The 20725-nt window shown below is 42.7% G+C and overlaps 1 protein-coding gene across 7 annotated transcripts in view; it reads right to left on the bottom strand.

The window, feature by feature from the left end:
• The window catches only part of ZNF473 (zinc finger protein 473), a 43069-nt gene that overhangs the window by 10131 nt on the left and 12213 nt on the right, over positions 1–20725 (bottom strand). For 5 of the 7 annotated variants that reach the window (XM_060174319.1, XM_060174357.1, XM_060174336.1 and 2 more), the window contains 4 exons: positions 19060–19232; positions 18342–18468; positions 13283–13366; positions 9084–11773 (listed from right to left, as the gene is read on the bottom strand). In XM_060174319.1, coding sequence (XP_060030302.1) covers positions 9399–11773; positions 13283–13366; positions 18342–18468; positions 19060–19068 — 2595 coding nt within the window. In that variant the 5' untranslated portion in view covers positions 19069–19232 and the 3' untranslated portion in view covers positions 9084–9398. Of the gene's footprint in view, positions 1–9083; positions 11774–13282; positions 13367–18341; positions 18469–19059; positions 19261–20725 lie in introns of those variants that run through there. The other 2 variants (XM_060174367.1, XM_060174329.1) reach the window with 2 other exon arrangements.

Here is a 20725-nt window from a genome sequence, read left to right as displayed (position 1 = left end):
ACTTCCAAAATTAAATAAAAAGTTATTAGATAATATGAACAGGCCCATCACAGCCAATGAAATTGAAACAGTTATCCAAAACCTTCCCAAGAATAAAATTCCTGGACCAGATGGTTTTACAAATGAATTCTACAAAATCTTCAAGGAAGAGTTAATACCTCTACTTTTAAAAGTCTTCCAGAATATTGAAGACACAGGAATACTCCCTTCCAGCTTCTTTGAAGCCAACATCACTCTGATACCAAAAGCAGACAAGGACACAACTGAAAAAGAAAACTACAGACCAATATCTCTGATGAACATAGATGCTGAAATACTGAACAAGATTCTAGCCAACAAGATACAGCAGTATATTAAAAAGATTGTCCATCATGACCAAGTGGGGTTTATCCCAGGGATGCAAGGTTGGTTTAATATACGTAAATCAATCAACATGATCCACCACATCAACAAAAGCAAGACCAAAAACCACATGGTTATATCAATAGATGCAGAGAAAGCCTTTGACAAAATCCAACATCCCTTTATGATCAAAACACTACAAAAAATGGGAATAGATGGAAAATTCCTGAAGATAGTGGAGCCTATATATAGCAAACCTACAGCCAACATCATACTCAATGGTTAAAAACTGGAAGCAGTTCCCCTCAGATCAGGTACTAGACAGGGCTGCCCACTGTCACCATTACTATTCAACATAGTATTGGAAGTTCTTGCCATAGCAATCAGGCAGAAGCAAGGAATTAAAGGGATGCAGATTGGAAGAGAAGAAGTCAAACTCTCCCTATTTGCAGATGACATGATAGTATACATAGAAAAACCTAAAGAATCCAGCAAGAAGCTTTTGGAAATCATCAGATAATACAGTACGGTGTCAGGCTACAAAATTAACATTCAAAAGTCAGTGGCATTCCTCTGTGCAAACACTAAGTTAGAAGAAGATGAAATCCAGAAATCAATTCCTTTTACTATAGCAACAAAAACAATAAAATATCTAGGAGTAAACCTAACCAAAGAAGTAAAAGACTTGGGAGCCAGGCGATAGTGCAGTGGGTTAAGCCCACGTGGCGAGAAGTGCAAGGACCAGCGTAAGGATCCTGGTTCGAGCCCCCAGTTCCCCAACTGCAGGGGAGTTGCCTCACAGGCGGTGAAGCAGGACTGCAGATGTCTGTCTTTCTCTCCCCCTCTCTGTCCTATCCAACAAGAACAACAACAACGGGAACAAAAGGGAAAAAAATTAACATTAAAAAAAAAAGAAGTGAAAGACTTGTATACTGAAAATTATGAGTCACTACTCAAGGAGATTGAAAAAGACACACAAAGAAGTGGAAAGATATTCCATGTTCATGGGTTGAAAGAATTAACATTATTAAAATGAATATACTACCCAGAGCCATCTACAAATTTAATGCTAGCCCCATCAAAATCCTAAGCACATTTTTTAGGAGAATAGAACAAATGCTACAAATGTTTATCTGGAACCAGAAAAGACCTAGAATTGCCAAAACAATCTTGAGAAGAAAGAACAGAACTGGAGGCATCACACTCCCAGATCTCAAATTGTATTATAGGGCCACTGTGATCAAAACTGCTTCATACTGGAACATGAATAGACACACTGACCAGTGGAAGAGAATTGAGAGCCTAGACGTAAGCCCCCACACCTATGGACATCTAATCTTTGACAAAAGTGCCCACACTATTAAATGGGTAAAGCAGAGTCTCTTCAACAAATGGTGTTGGAAAAAATGGGTTGAAACATGCAGAAGAATGAAAGTGAACCACTATATTTCACCAAATACAAAAGTAAATTCCAAGTGGATCAAGGACTTGAATGTTAGACCAGAAACTATCAGATACTTACAGGAAAATATTGGCAGGATTCTTTTTCTGCATAAATTTTAAACACATCTGCAATGAAATGAATCCAATTACAGAGAAGACTATGGCAAGTATAAACCTATGGACTACATCAAATTAAAAAGCTTCTGCACAGCAAAAGAAGCCAATACCCAAACAAAGAGACCACTCACAGAATGGGAGATCTTTACATGCCATACATCAGACAGACTAATAACCAAAATATATAAAGAGCTTGCCAAACTCAACAACAAAAAAACAAATGATCCAGGAGGTGGCACAGTGGATAAAGCATTGGATTCTCAAGCATAAGGTCCTGAGTTCGGTCCTCGGCAGCACATGTACCAGAGTGATATCTGGTTATTTCTCTCTCTCCTCCTATCTTTCTCACTAATAAATAAAATCTGAAGAAGGAGAAGGGGGGGGGGAAGAAGAACAACAATGTTTAAAAAAAAGAAAGAAAAACAAAACAAATTACCCCATCCAAAAACGAGGAGAGGACATGGGCAGAATATTCATAGACATAAAAAAGGCTGAGAAACACATGAAAAAATGCTCCAAGTCTTTGTCACAGAAATGCAAATAAAGACAACAATGAGATACCATGTCACTCCTGTGAGAATGTCATACATTAGAAAAGGTAGCAGCAACAAATGCTGGATAGGTTGTGGGGTCAAAGGAACCCTCTTGCACTGCTGGTGGGAATGTAAATGGGTCCAACCTCTGTGGAGACAAGCAGTCTGGAGAACTCTCAGAAGGCTAGAAATGGACCTACCCTATGATTCTGCAATTCCTCTCCTGGGGATATATCCTAAAGAACCCAACACACCCATCCAAAAAGATTTGTGTATACCTGTGTTCATAGCAGCACAATTTTTAATAACCAAAACCTGGAAGCAACCCAGGTGTCCAACAACAGATGAGTGGCTGAGCAAGCTGTGGTCTATATACACAATGGAATATTACTCAGCTATCAAAAATGGAGCTTGAAGAAATCATGTTAAGTGAAATAAGTCAGAAACAGAAGGATGAATATGGGATGATCTCACTCTCAGGCAGAAGTTGAAAAACAAGATCAGAAAAGAAAACACAAGTAGAACCTGAACTGGAGTTGGTGTATTGCACCAAAGTAAAAGACTCTGGGATGGGTGGGGGGAGAGTACAGGTCCAAAAAGGATGACAGAGGACCTAGTGGGAGTTGGATTGTGTTGAAAACTGACAAATGTTATACATGTACAAATTATTGTATTTACTGTCAAATGTAAAATGTTAATCCCTCAATAAAGAATTTTAAAAAACCTTTGTACATAGAAATTATTTTTAATAAATTATCTTTTATTTATTAGTGCCAGCCAGAAATTGAGAGGAAGAGGAGACAGAGATATGAGACACCTGCAGTCCTGTGAAGTTTTCCTCCTTCAAGTAGGGACCAGGGGCTTGAACCTGAGTCCTTGTGCATTATAATATATGTGCTTAACCAGCTGTGCCACTGCCTGGACCCCTATATAAATTATTTTGCAAAATGGTTCTTTAAATTTCTAGACTCTATTAAAGGCTAGGGAGATAGCATAATGTTTATGGAAAAAAAAAACTTTCATGCCTGAGGCAATGAGGCCCCAGGTTTAATCACTACCACTATAAGCCAGAACTGAGCAGTGCTCTGATGATAATAAACCAGGGGGTCAGGTGGTAACGTAGCAGGTTAAGCACACATGCATAAAGCTCAGGGACCGGTGTAAGGATCCCGGTTCGAGCCCCCGGCTCCCCACCTGCAGGGGGGTCACTTCACAAGCGGTGAAGCAGGTCTGCAGGTGTCTTTCTCTCCCCCTCTTTCTTCTTCTCCTCCTCTCTCCATTTCTCTCTGTCCTATCCAGCAACAACATCAATCACAACTGTAATAATAATAACCACAACAACGATAAAAAACAAGGGCAACAAGGGAAAAAAAATAGCCTCCAGAAACAGTGGATTTGTGGTGCAGGCACTGAGTCCCAAAATAACCGTGGAGAAAAAAAAAAAAGATAAATCAATAAATCCTTTCATCCTAGACTATATTGAGATAATTCTCCTATGTCATAACATGACTGTATCTTTCTTACCTCTTGATATAACTTATTTCTTCTCTGTCATCAAGGTTTCACTCAACTTTAGACTTGTGTGATTCCACTGCTCTTGGTGGACACTTACTCAGAGAGTAGGACACAGAAAGAGAACATGAGAGACACCATAGACTATCCCACCACTTGCTGTGGTGATGGCCAGGGGCTTGAGCCTGATTCCTCATGAATGGTAAAGTGTGCACTCTACTGGACAAGCTATCTTCCACTCCCCTGAGATCTTTCCTTTTGAGATTCATAATGCTGGCCTTACATAGTCTGCTTCATTAATCCTGGAACAGACAACGTCTATATTTTTCTGTTTCTTTCAAACTTGGAGACAAGTTCTGTGAACACTCTGGAGATAATTGTTTTCTTTTTCTTTTTAGGACTGCATTTTTATTTTTTAAAGATTATTTATTTGAGAAAGAACCAGACATCACTCTGGTACATGTGCTGTTGGGGATCAAACTCAAGACCTCATGCTTGAAAGCCTAATACTTTATCCACTGCACCACTTCTTGGACCACCTCTGGAGATATTTTCCAAAAATAATGTTTCTGTAGAATTTATAGCTTTCCTTCCCAGTTCGGAAAAATATAGTTTTAAGGGTTATGCTTGAAGATGCCAATGTGGGAGATGCCCAGGTATGTTGTCCACAATTGGAGGACCAAGGAAGCACAAGAGACATTTGGGTTGTTTGCTTACTACTCCCAAGGAAAACAAGTGTGTGGAGAGAGGTCTGGGCCATCAGGGACTTGGGAGAGGCCCCTGGCAAGTCTCAGCCTTTCTCAGCAAGCAAAGGATATCAAGAGAGGACTCGGAAGTAGAAGGGCCAAGAAAGCTTGAAATGTCACAGGAACTTCGTCATAAAGAAACTACTGCAGGGAGTCGGGCAGTGTCACAGCGGGTTAAGGCACGGGGAGCGAAGTGGAAGGACCGGCGTAAGGATCCTGATTCGAGCCCCAGCTCCCCACCTGTAGGGGGTCACTTCACAAGTGGTGAAGCAGGTCTGCAGGTGTCTGTCTTTCTCTTCCCCTCTGTCTTCACTCCTCTCTCTATTTCTCTCTGTCCTATATAACAACGACATCAATAACCAACAATAATAACTAAAACAATAAAACAAGGGCAACAAAAGTGAATAACAATAAATAAAAAATGAGGAGACAGAGGGCCAGGGCCAGGCGGTAACACAGTGGGATAAGTGCATGCAGTGCAAAGCACAAGGAGCAGCGGATCCCGGTTCGAGCCCCTGGCTCCCCACCTGCAGGGGAGTCTCTTCACAGTCGGTGAAGCAGGTCTGCAGGTGTCTGTCTTTCTCTCCCCCACTGTCTTCCCCTCTCTCCATTTCTCTCTGTCCTATCTTAGAACGACATCATCAATAACAACAATAATAACTACAACAATAAAAAATAAGGGCAACAAAAGGTAAAATAAATAATGTATAAAAAAAGAAAAACTATTGTGTCTGAAGCCCAGGTTCACCGTGCACCACCATAAGCCACAGCTTATCAGTGCTCTGGTTAAAAAAAAAAAATTTTTTTTAAAAGAGAAACTATTGTGGAAGTTTGGGGAGATGGCATAGTGTTTCTGCAAGATTATCTTGCCTAGGGAGTCGGGCGGTAGCGCAGTGGGTTAAGTGCAGGTGGCGTTAAGCGCAATGACCAGAATAAGGATCCCGGTTCAAGACCCTGGCTCCCCACCTGCAGGGGAGTCGCTTCACAGGCAGTGAAGCAGGTCTGCAGGTGTCTGTCTTTCTCTCCCCCTCTGTCTTCCCCTACTGTCTCCATTTATCTCTGTCCTATCCAACAACAACATCAATAATAACTACAACACTAAAACAAGGGCAACAAAAGGAAATAAAGAAAAAAATTCTCATGCCTGAGGCTCTACACTCACAAGTTCACTCCCCAGCTCCACCATAAGCCAGAGCTGAGCAGCGCACTGTTGCATCTCTCTCTCGTTAAAAATAAAATATTTTAGGGAGTCGGGCAGTAGCGCAGCGGGTTAAGCACAGGTAGCACAAATGCAAGGACTGGCATAAGGATCCTGGTTCGAGCCCCCAGCTCCCCACCTCAGGGGAGTCATTTCACAGGCAGTGAAGCAGGTCTACAGGGGTCTTTCTCTCCTCATCTCCCCCTCCTCTCCATTTTTCTGTCCTATCCAACAATGACAACATCATCAACAACAACAATAACTAATAATAAAACAAGGGCAATAAAATGAAACAAATATTTTAAAAATATATTAAATAAAAAAATATTTTTTAAAAACCACTATGGAAAGACCTTTCATGTTTGTTAGTGAGATAGTGTGACAAGTTCTGGACAAGAGAATATGTGGTTAGGAATTCAAACCCAGATCCTCACAAATGGTAAAGTGTGTTCCTCAGGTGAGCTATCTATGAGTCAGTTCTTTTATAAGGTGAGTCAAGGTTTTTCTTTTTTTTAATTTATTAATTTTATTATTGTATAGAGACAGAAAGAAACTGAGGAGTTAGAGAAGGAAAGAGACAGATATCCGCAGTCCACTTCACCATATGTGAAGCTTCTCCCTGCAGGTGGGGACCAGGGACTTGAACTTGGGTCCTTGTGCATGGTAATGTGCACACTTAACCAGATGTACTATTGCCTGGCCCCAAGTTTTTTGTTTTTAAAGAGAACATTTTACTACCACCACAAGCAGGAAACTAGCATCTTTTGTTGGGGGAGGGGAAGCACGAGGTATATAAAAAAATTATTTTTTTTTTTTTGGTACTAGGGTTTAGTGCCTGCACATTTTCACCACTTCTGGCACTTTTTCTTCCCTCCACCCTTTAATTTCATATAGACAGAGGAGAGAAAGATATACCACAGCACTATTTAAACTGTCCGCTTCCCTTGATGCTGTGCACAGTGCTCCCTGTGCTTCCTGGGGTATGAATCCAGGTCCACGTAAGGCTAAAATGTGAGCTACCCCAGGTGAGCTATCTCCCAGACCCAGGGATATGTATCTATGTCTCCTGCTACTGCCCAAGACTGGAGCCTGATGTGTTTATTAAAAAGGAGTATACAGCATGCTGCCCATGTCTTTGCTCACTGCTTTAAAAGGCAGAACATCTGATTATTTGAAGGTCAGATGAAATGCTTTGGTGTCCTGATGGTCTCTGCCCCACTCAGACTTTGGGAGGACACTTGCTGATACCCTTTGACTGGGTGCTGCTCAGTATTACAAGGCCCCTGTGCCCCTCCTGAACGTGTGCACTTGGCACACAGGTACCCAGCATGCCAGACATTTGGCTGAATGTGTGGCACCACAAAGAGAAAAGCAACAGATGCTCTGACTCAAAACTTTAATGAGAGAACCAACATACACAAAAGCCTTCTCCACATTGACTCATAGCCATAAGGCCATTAGTTACAGGCTTCCGCACGTATAATGGTAACCAGCTTTTCACAGGGCCATTGAGCTTTGATCAAAATGCTCACTGAACACATACTTAACAATCTGAGTTACTGTCTTATCCCAGCCTTCAACAATCTGAAAGGTTAACAGGTATGTCATCTAAACTAGACAGAGTTCCCAAGGTAGGGAGTCAAAGCATCTGGCCATTCAAAACCATTAGACATGCAGTTTGGACCCAATAGTTGGTCAATAAAAACATGTTTCAACAAAACCAGCAGAAATCAAAGTTTATAAATAAGGGTTTATAAGCAAAGAACACAGATTCAAAAGTATTTTCAAACACCCCAGAGTACAAAAGACACTTCATACAATTGTCTCCACTCCAGCCAATGCATGGATTCCTGGGTTCCTGGCTAAGCAGGACCCAACAGTCTAGAGTTGAGGAAGTGCCATCAAAAGGGGGATGCCCATGGGGTTTCCTGAAATGTTGCCACTGCAGGTCATGGTGTGAGTGCTGGCACGGAGACTTAACAGAGTTATTTTCTTACTAGGACCCCCAAATAATCCTTGGTGGTGCCAAAACTTGCTATGACCTGAGAGAATGAGGCAGTTAACATGTTGCTCAATGAACACTGATCTATAAGAAATGGGATATCCATTTCCTTTTGATTCCAGAAGCTTTAAGACAAAACAGAGATTACTAGCACACTGGTATTCTCCACCCTGGAGCCTGGTAGTGTCTTGTAAGTGGCCATATTCAACAACGATGAATGAGGAAACAACAATCATTTCCAGATGTCACTATGCTCACCAAGCTCCTCTTCTGTGACTGTGTTAACTGTGATGGAAGTCAGTGTAGCTTCCCTAACTGAATCTGTGCTTTCGGTATCACTAATTCTCAGAACAGACTGGTCTTATACTATCTAGCTAACTTGAAATGTGAGACTAGAAGACGTGGCATCTGTATATGAGAAGGGATGTTTATGACTGAGGAGTCTGGAAGGTTAGTGGTTAAAAAAAAAAGTCTAATCATTTAAGAACTGAATGCTCCTCTTGGTATTCTTTTTTTTTTTTTTTTAGTTGTATCTGTTTATTAACGATAAAGATAGGAGGAGAGAGAATCAGAAATCACTCTTGCACATGTGATGCTGGGGATCAAACTCAGGACCTCATGCTTGAGAGTACAATGCTTTATCCAATGAGCCAGCCACCTCATGGACCACTCCTCTTGGTTTTCTATGTATTAGGCACAAGTCAGAAGAATGGGAGGGAGGAGGCTAGACAAAGACAATAAATAAATAAATAAATAAATAAATAAATAAATAAATAAATAAATAAGCAAAAGTGAGATGCTGGGTTTGAAGAACCATAGTAAGCCAAGGAAAGTTTGGAGGAAAAAAATGTTTAAAGACATATATAATAAGAGTATTCACTGGTAACAGGGGAGGTGGCATGAAGTTAGAGCATATAGCTAGCAAGTGTGAGGTCCTGAGTTTGGTCCCCGGCATCACATGGTTCTCTAGTTAAATAAATAAATCTTTAAAAATCAATAAATAAAAGCCAACCATAGTAAATAGATGTAAGCTACTAACTAGTCTTGTCCATTCAAAAGAAAATACTATTTATGTTATATTCACATTTAGTAAATACTTATAATGTGCTGGGCACTCAGTTCCAAGTATGTTCCATCTACTTAATCTTCACAACAATTCACTGAGGTAGGTTAACTATTATTCCCATTTTACAAATGAGAACACAGGCTCTGAGAGTCCATGACCCTGCCCCGCCCTTTCCCCTGGTCACTTGGGTAGTAGAGGGCAAAACTGGGATTTAATTCAGAGACCCTTAGGAGTCCCTCTGAATTCTGGTTCTACACAGCTTCTCACTTTATGTTTTCTTTCCATGAAACTTGTGTGCCCATTTTCTTATTCTAATACATAGAGATGTATTTGTCAAGGAAGAAGCTTGCAATGTCATAGTTTCAACTTTATAGACTTCAGTTAAATACCTAGTCAGATATCTGGGACCCTGTTGCCTCTCAGAGTTGGTTTTGCCTCGTTACTTATGAGTATGAACTCGCATATGTCTGCTGAGCCCTGAGCCACACCGAAAGGCTTTCTCACAAAGTTGACACTGATACGGTTTCTCTTGGGTGTGGATTCTCCGATGCTGAGTGAGGTGGGCATTGAAGCTAAAGGCTTTGCCACATACGTTGCAGGGATAAGGCTTCTCCCCAGTGTGCACTCTCTCATGCTGTTTCAGATTTGCTTTCTGGGCAAAGGCTTTTCCACATTCAGTACACAGGTAGGGCTTCTCCCCAGTGTGAATTCTCTGGTGAACAGTAAGGCATGAGTTCTGGCTAAAAGCTTTCCCACATTCCGGGCAAACATAAGGCTTAACTCTAGTGTGAACTCTCTGGTGTCGAATGAGTTGAGAACCTTGACTGAATGCTTTCCCACAGTCCACACATACATAGGGCTTCTCACCAGTATGAATCCTCTGATGCTTAGAAAGGCACGAATTCTGGCGGAATATTTTTCCACATTCATTACACTCAAAGGACTTGTTCCTGGCATGAATTCTCTGATGTTGAATAAGGTAGTTTCTGTGGGCAAAGACTTTGTCACACTTATTACACTTAAAGGGTTTCTCTGCAGTATGACTCAACTGATGCTCCAGGAGACTGGTCCTTAGTCTAAAAGTCTTTCCACATTCATTACATTTGAAGGGCTGCTCAAGAATGTGGACAGACTGATGTTTGGCAAGGGAGGTACTGTGTATGAACTTTCTCCCACAATCCTTACATTCATATGGTCTAGCTCCAGTGTGGACTTTTTCATGGTGAATAAGCTGTGAACTTTGGTTAAAGCCCCTCCCACACCGGCTACACTGAAAGGGTCTTACCCTGGTGTGAATTCTTTCATGCTGAGTTAGGTATTTCTTGAGCCTGAAAGTTTTTTCACATTTCTTACACTTAAAGTGCTTCTCATCTCTCTGTTCCAAGATCAGATTCAAGATTTTACTGTTCTCAAGTCCTAGTTTTTCTTCAGTGTGGATACTCTGGTGGCAAGTTAGGGTTGACTGGCAAACAAAGCGCTCCCCACATTCTTGACATTCATAGGGAGTTTCTACAGTATGTATTTTCTGGTGTTGAAAAAGATGTTCCTTGTGGCTGAAGGTCTCTTTGCATTCAGCACAGCTGTAGGGTTTTTCTGTAGCATGAACAGATTGATGTCTAATCAGATGGGAGGGCCGGCTGAAACTCTTGACGCATCTGTGGCATTTGTGGGGCCTGTAACCAGTGTGGATCCTCTGATGTTCACTGAGATGCGTGTTCCGACAGAATGCTTTCCCACATTCAGTGCACTTGTAAGGCTTCTCTCCACTGTGAATCCTTTGGTGTATCTTTAGGGTTGAGCTATGGCTAAAAGATTTCCCACATTCTTCACATCTATAAGGCTTCTCTCTGGTAGAAATAGACTGGTGTTTGACAAGTGATGAGCTCTGCCTGAAGGGTTCCCCACATTCCTCACGGTCAGAAGTAGTTTTTGAAACATGAGTTTTCTGATGTTGGAGGAAGCATTTGCTAGAGTTGAAAGTTGCCTTGCATTTGGAACATACACAGGATTGCTCGGTGTGGGTCTTCTGATGCTGAATAAGATGAAAAGACTGGCCAATAGTCTTGTCATTCTCACTATATTTGCAGGATTTACCAGATGTATGGGTTTTCTGATGCTCTTCAGATTGCAAGCTGTGACCCAATAAGCCATCATTATCTTGACTCCTTTGTGGTTTTTCTCCATTGTGAATTTTCTGTTGCCACAGAAGGTGTTTGTCCTGACTAAACGTTTTCTCCCATTCATCAGAAACACAGGATTTGTAGCCTGTATGAGCTAATGGATGCACAGAAATACAAGAATTCTGGTTGGACCCTTTCTTACACTCCTGATAACGAATGGGTTTCTCCCTTGTATGAATAATCCAATGCTGGATAAGATGGTAACTCCGGCTGAAGTTCTTCCCACATTCACTACAGTTATATGACTTCTCCTCTGTCTGAATGGTATCCTGCTGACTCTGGTCTAAATAGAAGCCAACGTGACATTCCTGAGACGTAGTTGGTGTCAGGTTCTTTTGGGGAAAATCAGGCATCACTGAATCCTCTCCTGTGAAAAGGAGGGACTCAGAACTGAGACCACTCTTGAATTTGTACCTTTTGCATTCTGCATGATTTTCCTTGGTTGTAACAGTGTCAGGCCTCAGCAAACTTTCTGAATCTCCTAGCAAACTATCTAACCAGTTCTCACCTATGAGGGTTTCTTCCAAACTGGAGTTCCTAAGGTCATCCTTGGAAAACAATTCCACGATCCCCTGGGAGAGTTCTTCATCTTCCCAAAAGTCTTCCAGCAGAGTTTTCTTTGTCTCAGCTTTGTCTGAAAAAATAGGGAAAGTACAAATGTCTCCTGTTCCCCAGGGTGAAAAGGCAGGAATTATAGGGTGAGAACACAAACAAGGAGAATAGATGTTATGTCTTGAGTCCAGTCTGTACATCTAAAGGACAACAGAGAAGGGGCCGGAGTGATGATGTAGCTGGACCTGGCATCACAAGAAAAAAACAGCTCATTTTAAGTAAGGCTAAGAAGGAAACTGGGAGCCAGGGATGTGATGCAATGGATAAAGCACTGGACTCTCAAGCATGGGGTCCTGAGATTAGTCCCTAGAATCACAGGTACCAATGTGATGCTCTGGTTCTTTCTCTCTTTAACACCACCCTTACTAATAAGTAAATATAGTTTTCAGAGGTGAGCTGGGCAACTGCAAGGGCTCAAAAGAGAATAGACATTCTCAGTAGGAGTTCTTCACCACCCTCAATAGCTAAGGCCTATTTCTGAGAATTGCATTATTCAAGAGGAAATAGCTACAGTTACTAATGGAAGACACATTTGGTTGTTACTAAAGGCTTGACTGCACAGAGCACCCACCTACTGAAGTGATAAAAACAGAAATCTGTGGTCTAGGTGGTGGTGCAGTGGTTAAGGCACTAGACTCTCAAGCATGGGGTCCTGAGTTCAATCCCCGGCGGCACATGTACCAGTGATGTCTGGTTCTCTCTCCTATCTTTCTCATTAATAAATAAAATCTTTCTTAAAGAAAACAAGCAAATCTAGGGTTCCAAGAATCTATGCCTGGGTTAGTCACATAAACCCAAGCATGGGTGTGCTGAATGGGAGATTGGAGAGAGCTCACATTACAAACTCAGAACAGGTGAGCCTAGAACACAGCTGCAAACCGGGTGGGGTGGAGACTGAAACAATCTTTGCAACTAGTACTCCATGGCCTCTGGATCAGGGGTCATTCTCATGTTAATAATCTGCTCATGATGAGATTCCTGCCTCTGCTTTCTCCCACTGGAGATATCTCAGCCAGGATAACACACCCTGACACTCCTCTTTGACTAACACAGTCAGTCCCCTTGTAAAGATAGTGACTTGGAAGAGGGCAGAGATAATACTCTTAAAAAATTAGTTTGGTCTTAATGGACAGATGTGGTCAGGAAAGAGAGATGAACTATACAAAAGGGAGAGAAAAATGTAAACCAGAGGGTCCCATGGGGGCTCAAAAGGTATCACAAAACAGGAAAATTATGAGACCAGCTCCAGCTTAAGGCATAGAAGGTGTCCCCTTGTTGAATCTGGAAGGACTGAAGAGACTATGAAAAGTCATCAAAGAAGTAATGTGCTGAAAGTTGAGGAAGACTGATTAACAATGCAGGCAGCAGATTCTGCAGGGATGAAGAGATAGAAGACAATGGTAAAGTAAAGCTCAGAAACTAGGTGTTGTGATATCTAGATGGTGGTTCTGAAGACAAAGGGCAAAGACTCACTTCATGTGATGCCAGTGTCCTTCCAAAGGATACTGAGGACTCCTCTCCACCCACTTACCAGGGCCCATCACTTCTGGATTTCCTTTCACCTCCAGCTCTTCCACACCATCTGGACAGGAGGTCAGGCTGGATCTGAGGGGGTCTGCAGAAAAAGAACAGCATTGTCATCAACCAAGACAGAGGGGCATTCAGCAGTTCTGGCTCTCCTGACTGTCAGATACATTAACCAGAGCACCGGCCCTAGAGGGTACACTGGCTGACTCTGGGGAAACTAGCCCTGAAGAGATCTAGATTCACCAGAAGAGAATCACAGTCCAAGGTGATTAAAGCTGTAATATCCAGGGCTAGAGATTTCATCAGGTAGAGAGGCCTGTACTCAGTTATAGATCAATATGATTCACCTGAGGAACCATATAACCTGAGGCCTCCAGGACAAGGCCCTGTGACAGAAATACTAGAGCCACAGTAGTCCCGCCCCATCCTACAGACAAACTCAAGGAAGGGATCACAGAACTACAAATCCCAGGGAAACAAGCCTCAATAGAGGAAAAGTCAGTGCTGACTTTAAAAATGAAGAGGTCATGAGACAAGCAATGCAGGTGGTTTCTAGAAACTGAGAAAGGGCAAGAGCTCTCCCACAGTCGCCCTAAGAATACCTGCCAACAGCTTGATATCAGCCTAGTTCAATCCATTTTATTTGCCCAACCTCCAAAACTGTAAATATGTACTGTTTCAAGTCATTGCCTTTGTAGAATTTATAAAAGTAGCTGTAGGCATTAAATAGCCACCTGCTGCATAATAACATTTCAGTCAACGATGGACTATATAAGATAGTCCCAATAAGCTACATCACAGTGCCTAAGTATGTAGTAGCTAAACCATCTATAGTCATGCAATTATTCTATGGCGTTCACACAATGACCATAGCATCTAACAACGTATATCCAGAACACATCCCTGCCAATAAGTAATGTATAAATGTGCATCACTTTTACATGCACACAAAAATAGCCAGAGCAAACCTATTCCAGCTATGAACTGCAGTTTATAAATTGAAGACAATGAAATCAGATTGCTCATAAGCTACTTTTTTTAATTATTATTTTATTTTATTTATTTATTCCCTTTTGTTGCCCTTGTTGTTTTATTGTTGTAGTTATTATTGTTGTTGTTGTTGTTGGATAGGACAGAGAGAAATGGAGAGAGGAGGGGAAGACAGAGAGGAGGAGAGAAAGATAGACACCTGCAGACCTGCTTCACCGCCTGTGAAACGACTCCCCTGCAGGTGGGGAGCCGGGGTTCGAACCGGGATCCTTATGCCGATCCTTGTGCTTTGCGCCACCTGCGCTTAACCCACTACACTACAGCCCGACTCCCTCATAAGCTACTTTTATAATACACATTTGAGTCAAATTTGCAGAAAACTTTCCCCAAAAGTTACTACTGCTGGGCAGTAGTAACCCTGGTAAAGCACACACATCATCTTGTGGGTATATAGATCCAGGTTAAAGCACCCAGGCCCCACCTGCAGGGGGGAAGCTTCATAAGAGGTAAAACAGTGCTGCAAGTATATCTCTATCTCCCTTTCTTATCCATTTAGGAGGTGGCAGAGGAGGAAAGGTGCCAGGAGTAGTGGATTCTTCATGCAGACACTGAGTTCCCAGCAATAACCCTGGTGGCAATAAAAAAAGGAGGATAGGAAGGAAGGAAGGAAGGAAGGAAGGAAGGAAGGAAGGAAGGAAGGAAGGAAGGAAGGGCAAAGACTGCCCTAATATAACAAAAGCATGTCAGTTGATAATTCCCAACATGTAACAAGTTCCCCAATTTTCAGAATAAACTGCTTTTCTGCTTTTGGAAAAAGGAAACAAGGAAGCAGAGGAGGAGGAATGAAAGGACCCGCATCAGGGGGTGTAGATTGCAGCCACAGTGGCATGGCTTTGGAGCTGCACAAGTCCCTGCCATTTGCTGACTAGCAGTGCTGAAGTTCAGTCAGGTGGGAATTGTTCCCACAGAAGGCCTGCAGGGTAACACAGCTTGCAAAGCTGGCCCTCAACTGGTATCTCTGAAGCTACATTTTGGGATGATTCCTGGAAATCTCTAGTTGATATAAATTAGTTCCCCAGTTCTTATGGAACCTGCTTTCCTTTTGGGAATCTGGAACTAGAGGGATATGCCAAGCAGGAGGTGTCAGTGTAACCTTGGGAGCTAAGTCCCCCCCTTTTTTTTGCCTCCATGGTTATCGCTGGGGCTCAGTGCCGGCACTCCAAATCCACTGCTCCTGGTGGACATTTTTTCCTTTTTATTTGATAGGACAGAGAGAAATTGAAAGAGGAGGAGATAGAGAGAGAGACACCTACAGACCTGCTTCACCGCTGGTGAAGTTACTCCCCTGCAGGTGGGAGCCTGGGGGCTTAAACCCAGATCCTTGCAATTCATACTCTGTGCACTTAACCGGGTGCACCACCACCCAGTCCCCGAAACTGAATCTCTAAGCTTCCTGGGTAGACAATAGTTCACACTTTCTTGTTGGGGGAAGTGAGTGTGCTCCATGTTAACTCTACAGGGAAATGGGGCTTAGGGAGTGGGCACTGATCTCCACCCTCTATTCTTTCCTTTTACTGACTGTATTTTAATATGATGATCCTGGTCATAAGTACAATTACGTATTGAGTCTTATGTTCATAGCAAATCACACCAAGTCTGGAGGTTCCACTGGTCTCCAAAATAGCTGGGAAGGTAACTTTCCTTCTTTGAGCCTGTTTCAAAATGTTCCACAAAACAGTCAGATGTTCTTGTGGAGTAACTACAGGTCAGAAGGAAGTGCTCACCCTTAGCCCCTCAAACCTAGTTTATGCCTTGATAACTCCTACTACTCATTCATTCACTGAGTCCCTGCAGAAGGTGCTGTCATTTGTAGACACACCAGTGTACAAAATAGATGAAAAGTCCCTGCCCACAGGAGGCACCCACCTGAAGAGATGTGTTAAAAAGAAGAAGCACTAGACAAGCTGAGCAAGAGAGAAAAAGTGCTAATGAGGCTGTAATTTAGGATATATAGAGAAATATAGCAGAGATAGAAATAGAGATACCTACAGCACTGCTTCACCATTCATGAAGCTCCCCCCCCTTGCAGGTGGGGGCTGTGGGCTTAACCTGGGTCCATGGACATGGTGTGTTTGCACTCAACTCGGCGTACCACCACCCAGCCCCTGTTGTTTAAGTTTTTAAAAAAGAAAGCTTAGTGCAGGGAAGGGATTAAAATTCCAGGCCAAGGGAAGAGAAAACATAACAGCCCCATGGCTTAAAGGCTGACTCTAATGACAAATGTGCAAAAGTTTAGGCAAGGATTGGATCAGAGATTCTCCATCACAGCATTCTTTAACAGGTGAGGTTGGATAAACCTTGGTTGGGGGTCAGGGGGAAGGGGATGGAAGTCTTCTCATATGCTAGCATGTAAGTAGCTCTATTCACTAGATATGAGTAGCATATACCCATCAACCCAAGTGGTGACAATCAGGCAAGACTTAGTATGTCCAGGATTGTATTAAAGCAGAAAAATAGACGCATAGAGACTAGGCAGTGGTGCACCTGGTTAACTACACACATTACAGTGCAAAAGGACCCAGGTTCAAGCCCCTGGTCCCCACCTGCAAGGGGAAAGCTTCATGAGTGGTGAAGCAGGTCTGTAGGTATCTCTCTGTCTCTTTCCCTCTCTTTCTCCTCTTCCCCTCTCAATTTCCCTGTCTCTATCCAATAATAAACAGATTTTTAAAATGTTAAAATGACAATTACTTTAAAAAAAATAGATGCACATTCCTTTGTCATAACCTGTGTTCATATTCCCCTCCTGTCTGATGAACCTTATGACAATTAGAGGCAGCTGCTGCTGCTGCACCCACCCCCACATTCCTAAGCAGAACAGCCTAAGTTATCAGTGTGAGATAAGAGTTGTTAAGAAGGAATACAGTGGGAGTCGGGCGGTAGCGCAGTAGGTTAAGCACACGTGGCACAAAGCACAAGGACCAGCATAAGGATCCCGGTTCAAGCCACCAGCTCCCCACCTGCAGGGGAGTCGCTTCACAGGTGGTAAAGCAGATCTGAAGGTGTCTGTCTTTCTCCCTCTCTGTCTTCCCCTCCTCTCTCCATTTCTCTCTGTCCTATCCAACAACGACAACATCAACAACAGTAATAACTACGACAATAATTTAAAAAAAAACAAAACAGGGCAACAAAAAGGAAATAAATAAATATTAAAAAAAAAAAGAAGGAATACAGTAAGCGCATGTGGTACAAAGCACAAGGACTGGCATAAAGATCCTGGTTCGAGCCCCCGGCTCCCCACCTGCAGGGGAGTCCCTTCACAGGCGGTGAAGCAGGTCTGCAGGTGTCTGTCTTTCTCTCCCCTCTCTGTCTTCCCATCTTTTTTCCATTTCTCTGTCCTATCTAACAACGATGACATCAATAACAACAACAACTACAACAACAATAAAAAACGAGGGCAACAAAAGAGAATATATATATTTTTATATATACTTATAAAATACTTTTATATATATGAAGAAGGAATACAGGCTGGCCAGTACCAGGGAGGAATTCAGGCCTGGATGGAAGAGATAAGTTCCATCCCTGGCATCCCATCCCCTGGTGCTGCAGAGCTGAGTTGCATTGTGCCAATGTAAAACATTAACCCTGAATGGATCCCTGTGAAAATTAATTCATCTTGTCCTGCTTGTGTGTAAATGAAATGTAACCATACTTATAAAATCCTATAAAGCTGGAAGTCACCCTATGAGAGGTGCAGAGAATCTTCCTGTAATTAATCCATTTCTCTAACACACCAGTGTATTAAAAATGCTCCTCTCTTTTTCACCTCACCTAGCTCAAGTCTCATGTTTGGGGATAATTTCTGCAACAATATGCCCATGAACTCAAGGGGAGACCGTCAAAACTGTCACCAAGCATTATAATTCTATCCCATCGGTAGAATCAGTCAGTCAAGCAATGCTGGGCTAGGTCACACAGACTCTGATTTAACTCACTCTGTGGTTAATGGGGAGGGAATCTGGGTGATTTACCCATCAGGTCAGTGATTGGACCCCTGGAGCTGGGGTACTCACTTAGTAAGAAGAGGTTCTGATAGTTGTCCAGTGCCTTGTCCCAGAACAAGTCCCCTTGGTTTAGCCCCAGCTGTCCCCAGTCCTCCAAGGTGAAGTCCATGGCCACACCCTTCAGGATTGGAATTTTCTGAAATACAACACACTTGCCAGTGACTCTGGGGCTGTGGGGGTGAGGTGGGGGGTGGGGGGACAACTGCCCAGCCATTGCGCTTACCTCAATGTGCCAGGCCTTCACAGAAAACATGTTCTGAGGACTTTGAGAATAAACTGAACTGAGAGATATGGGTGGGAACAGTCAGTCAGGTGGAAATGTGCTAAAGCAGAGGCAGCAGGGGTGCCCTAGGAGACCAGAGAAGGGGAGAGCTGTCTGCCCCCAGAATGTGGGAGGTGGAACTGCATCTTGAAGGCTGTTAAGCAAATTACCAGCCAGAGTGAAGCAATTAGCAAAGCTGGAACTCACACTAATATGTTGCCTCCTGGCCAAGAAGGATCAGTTGTGAGACAAAACAGCAAAGATGGTATAGAGAAACAACAGAGGGAGATAATACAGGAAAGAGGAAGGGATCTGGGTTTCATGCTGTAAGCAATAAGGATTGCTGAAAGGGGACCAAACAAGATAGCAACTGTATGAAAAACTTAAGAAAATGGCTCCGGGGCCACCATAAGACAGGCCAGTTATCCAGCCTTTGGGGTTCTGACAGGAGAAATCTTAACTCACCTCAGTCATAGTGGATTGGAAGCCTGAGGTCACAGTCCTGGTTTAAGCTCCTGATCCTCTCCCTCCATATTTCTGGCTGGTATGTTTGCAGGAAGGCCAGAAGGACTGGGAAGATGTCTTTGTTCCTCCTAGGGCTGATTCCCTGGTCATGATGGATGAGTCTCCAAAATATCCTTAGAGTCAGTCAGAATGTGAATCTCCCTGCAGGAATCACAGTTGTTTTTATTAAAACTACCCCAGTTCCCACACATCTATGGTTTCAGAGCCTACAAGTTTCCACCAGTGTCCATGATACTTATCAATGTCAGTACATACTTGGAGGGAGGGACTTGCATGAAAGGCCATTTCGCTCCCTGTTGTGTCTTAGCACAGCATACAACAGGTGCATTTAAACACCCAGGTCAGAGTGGTGCTCTGGTCTTATCTCATTAAATCAAGAGGTGGGGAAACTTTTTTCTGCCAAGGGCCATCTGCATACATGTAACATCATTTATGGGCCAAAGTTATCAACATAAAAACTAGCACTTAATGTTGCTATGAAAAAAAGCTCCTAGAGGGAGGGGGGTAAATAGCATAATAGTTGTGCAAAGTGACTCTCACGCCTGAGGCTCTGATATCCCAGGTTCAATCCCCTGCACCACTATAAACCAGAGCTTATCAGTGCTGGAATGGGGAATAGATTCAATGAATTTCAAGTCATGTCTGCAGTTGTGTTGGTAAAGTCAGACCACGCCATATACAACCCAAAGGGAGGACATTCCCCTACCCCTTCATTAAATAAATAGCTTCCAAAATTAGTTATTTTTACATGGGGAGGTAACACAGTGGGTAGGGTACAGGCCTTGCATGTGTAAGACCCTGAGTTTGACTTTATATCATATATCCCACAGCTGAACTGTACTCTAGTCTCATAAATCTTTAAAAATAAGTATTTCATGATACAACAGGAATGTCTAACTGAAATTCTGAGACAATGCTTATTATCTAGCAAAAATCCCAAGTTAAATCAGTCTCTAAAGTTATTCCTTGAGAGCTTGTTTGGAGGTTCCAGCAGGGGAGAGCAGCTACTTGTATACCCTCGACTGAAGAATGGTCCATCTCTGTTTGGGGAAGGCCATCCTCTTTGACTGAGCATGCAGCTTCAGGAGGGACGCACATGGAGCGGTGAGGAAGGGGACACCTGCCTAGCCAGCCAAACCAGCCGAATCATCCCTGGCGATCAATAGGGTGACATGTCACAGCCAGATCACCCTCACATCCTCTAAAGCTATTCCTTTATTAGTTTGTTTCAAGATTGTAAGATTACAATGCATAGCTCCACACCACACCTACCACTTCTGCAGCCCCACCCTCCCAGCTCACAAAAACAACTACCATAATTCTCAGTTTGCTTGCTTCTATTTTGACTTGTTTTGGCAAGTTCATGTAAATCAGATCTCTAGATTCCACATGAGTGAAACCACCTGGTTAGTTCCCTTTCATATCTTTACTTATTTTGCTAAGCATAATTATCTGCAGTTCCATTTTGTCCCAAAGGACACAGTATCACTTTTGGCTGCAGAGTAGTATTCCATGGAATATATATCCAATAACTTCCTTAGCCAATCATCTGTTGATGGGCATTTAGGTTGCTTCCACTCTTTGGCTATTGTGAATGCAGCTATGA

This window comes from Erinaceus europaeus, chromosome 2 (assembly GCF_950295315.1).
Source record: "Erinaceus europaeus chromosome 2, mEriEur2.1, whole genome shotgun sequence".
In the NCBI taxonomy this organism is placed as follows: Eukaryota; Metazoa; Chordata; class Mammalia; order Eulipotyphla; family Erinaceidae; genus Erinaceus; species Erinaceus europaeus.
The sequence above is the reverse complement of the archived record's forward strand: the minus strand, read 5'-3'. Positions and strand labels throughout refer to the sequence as shown.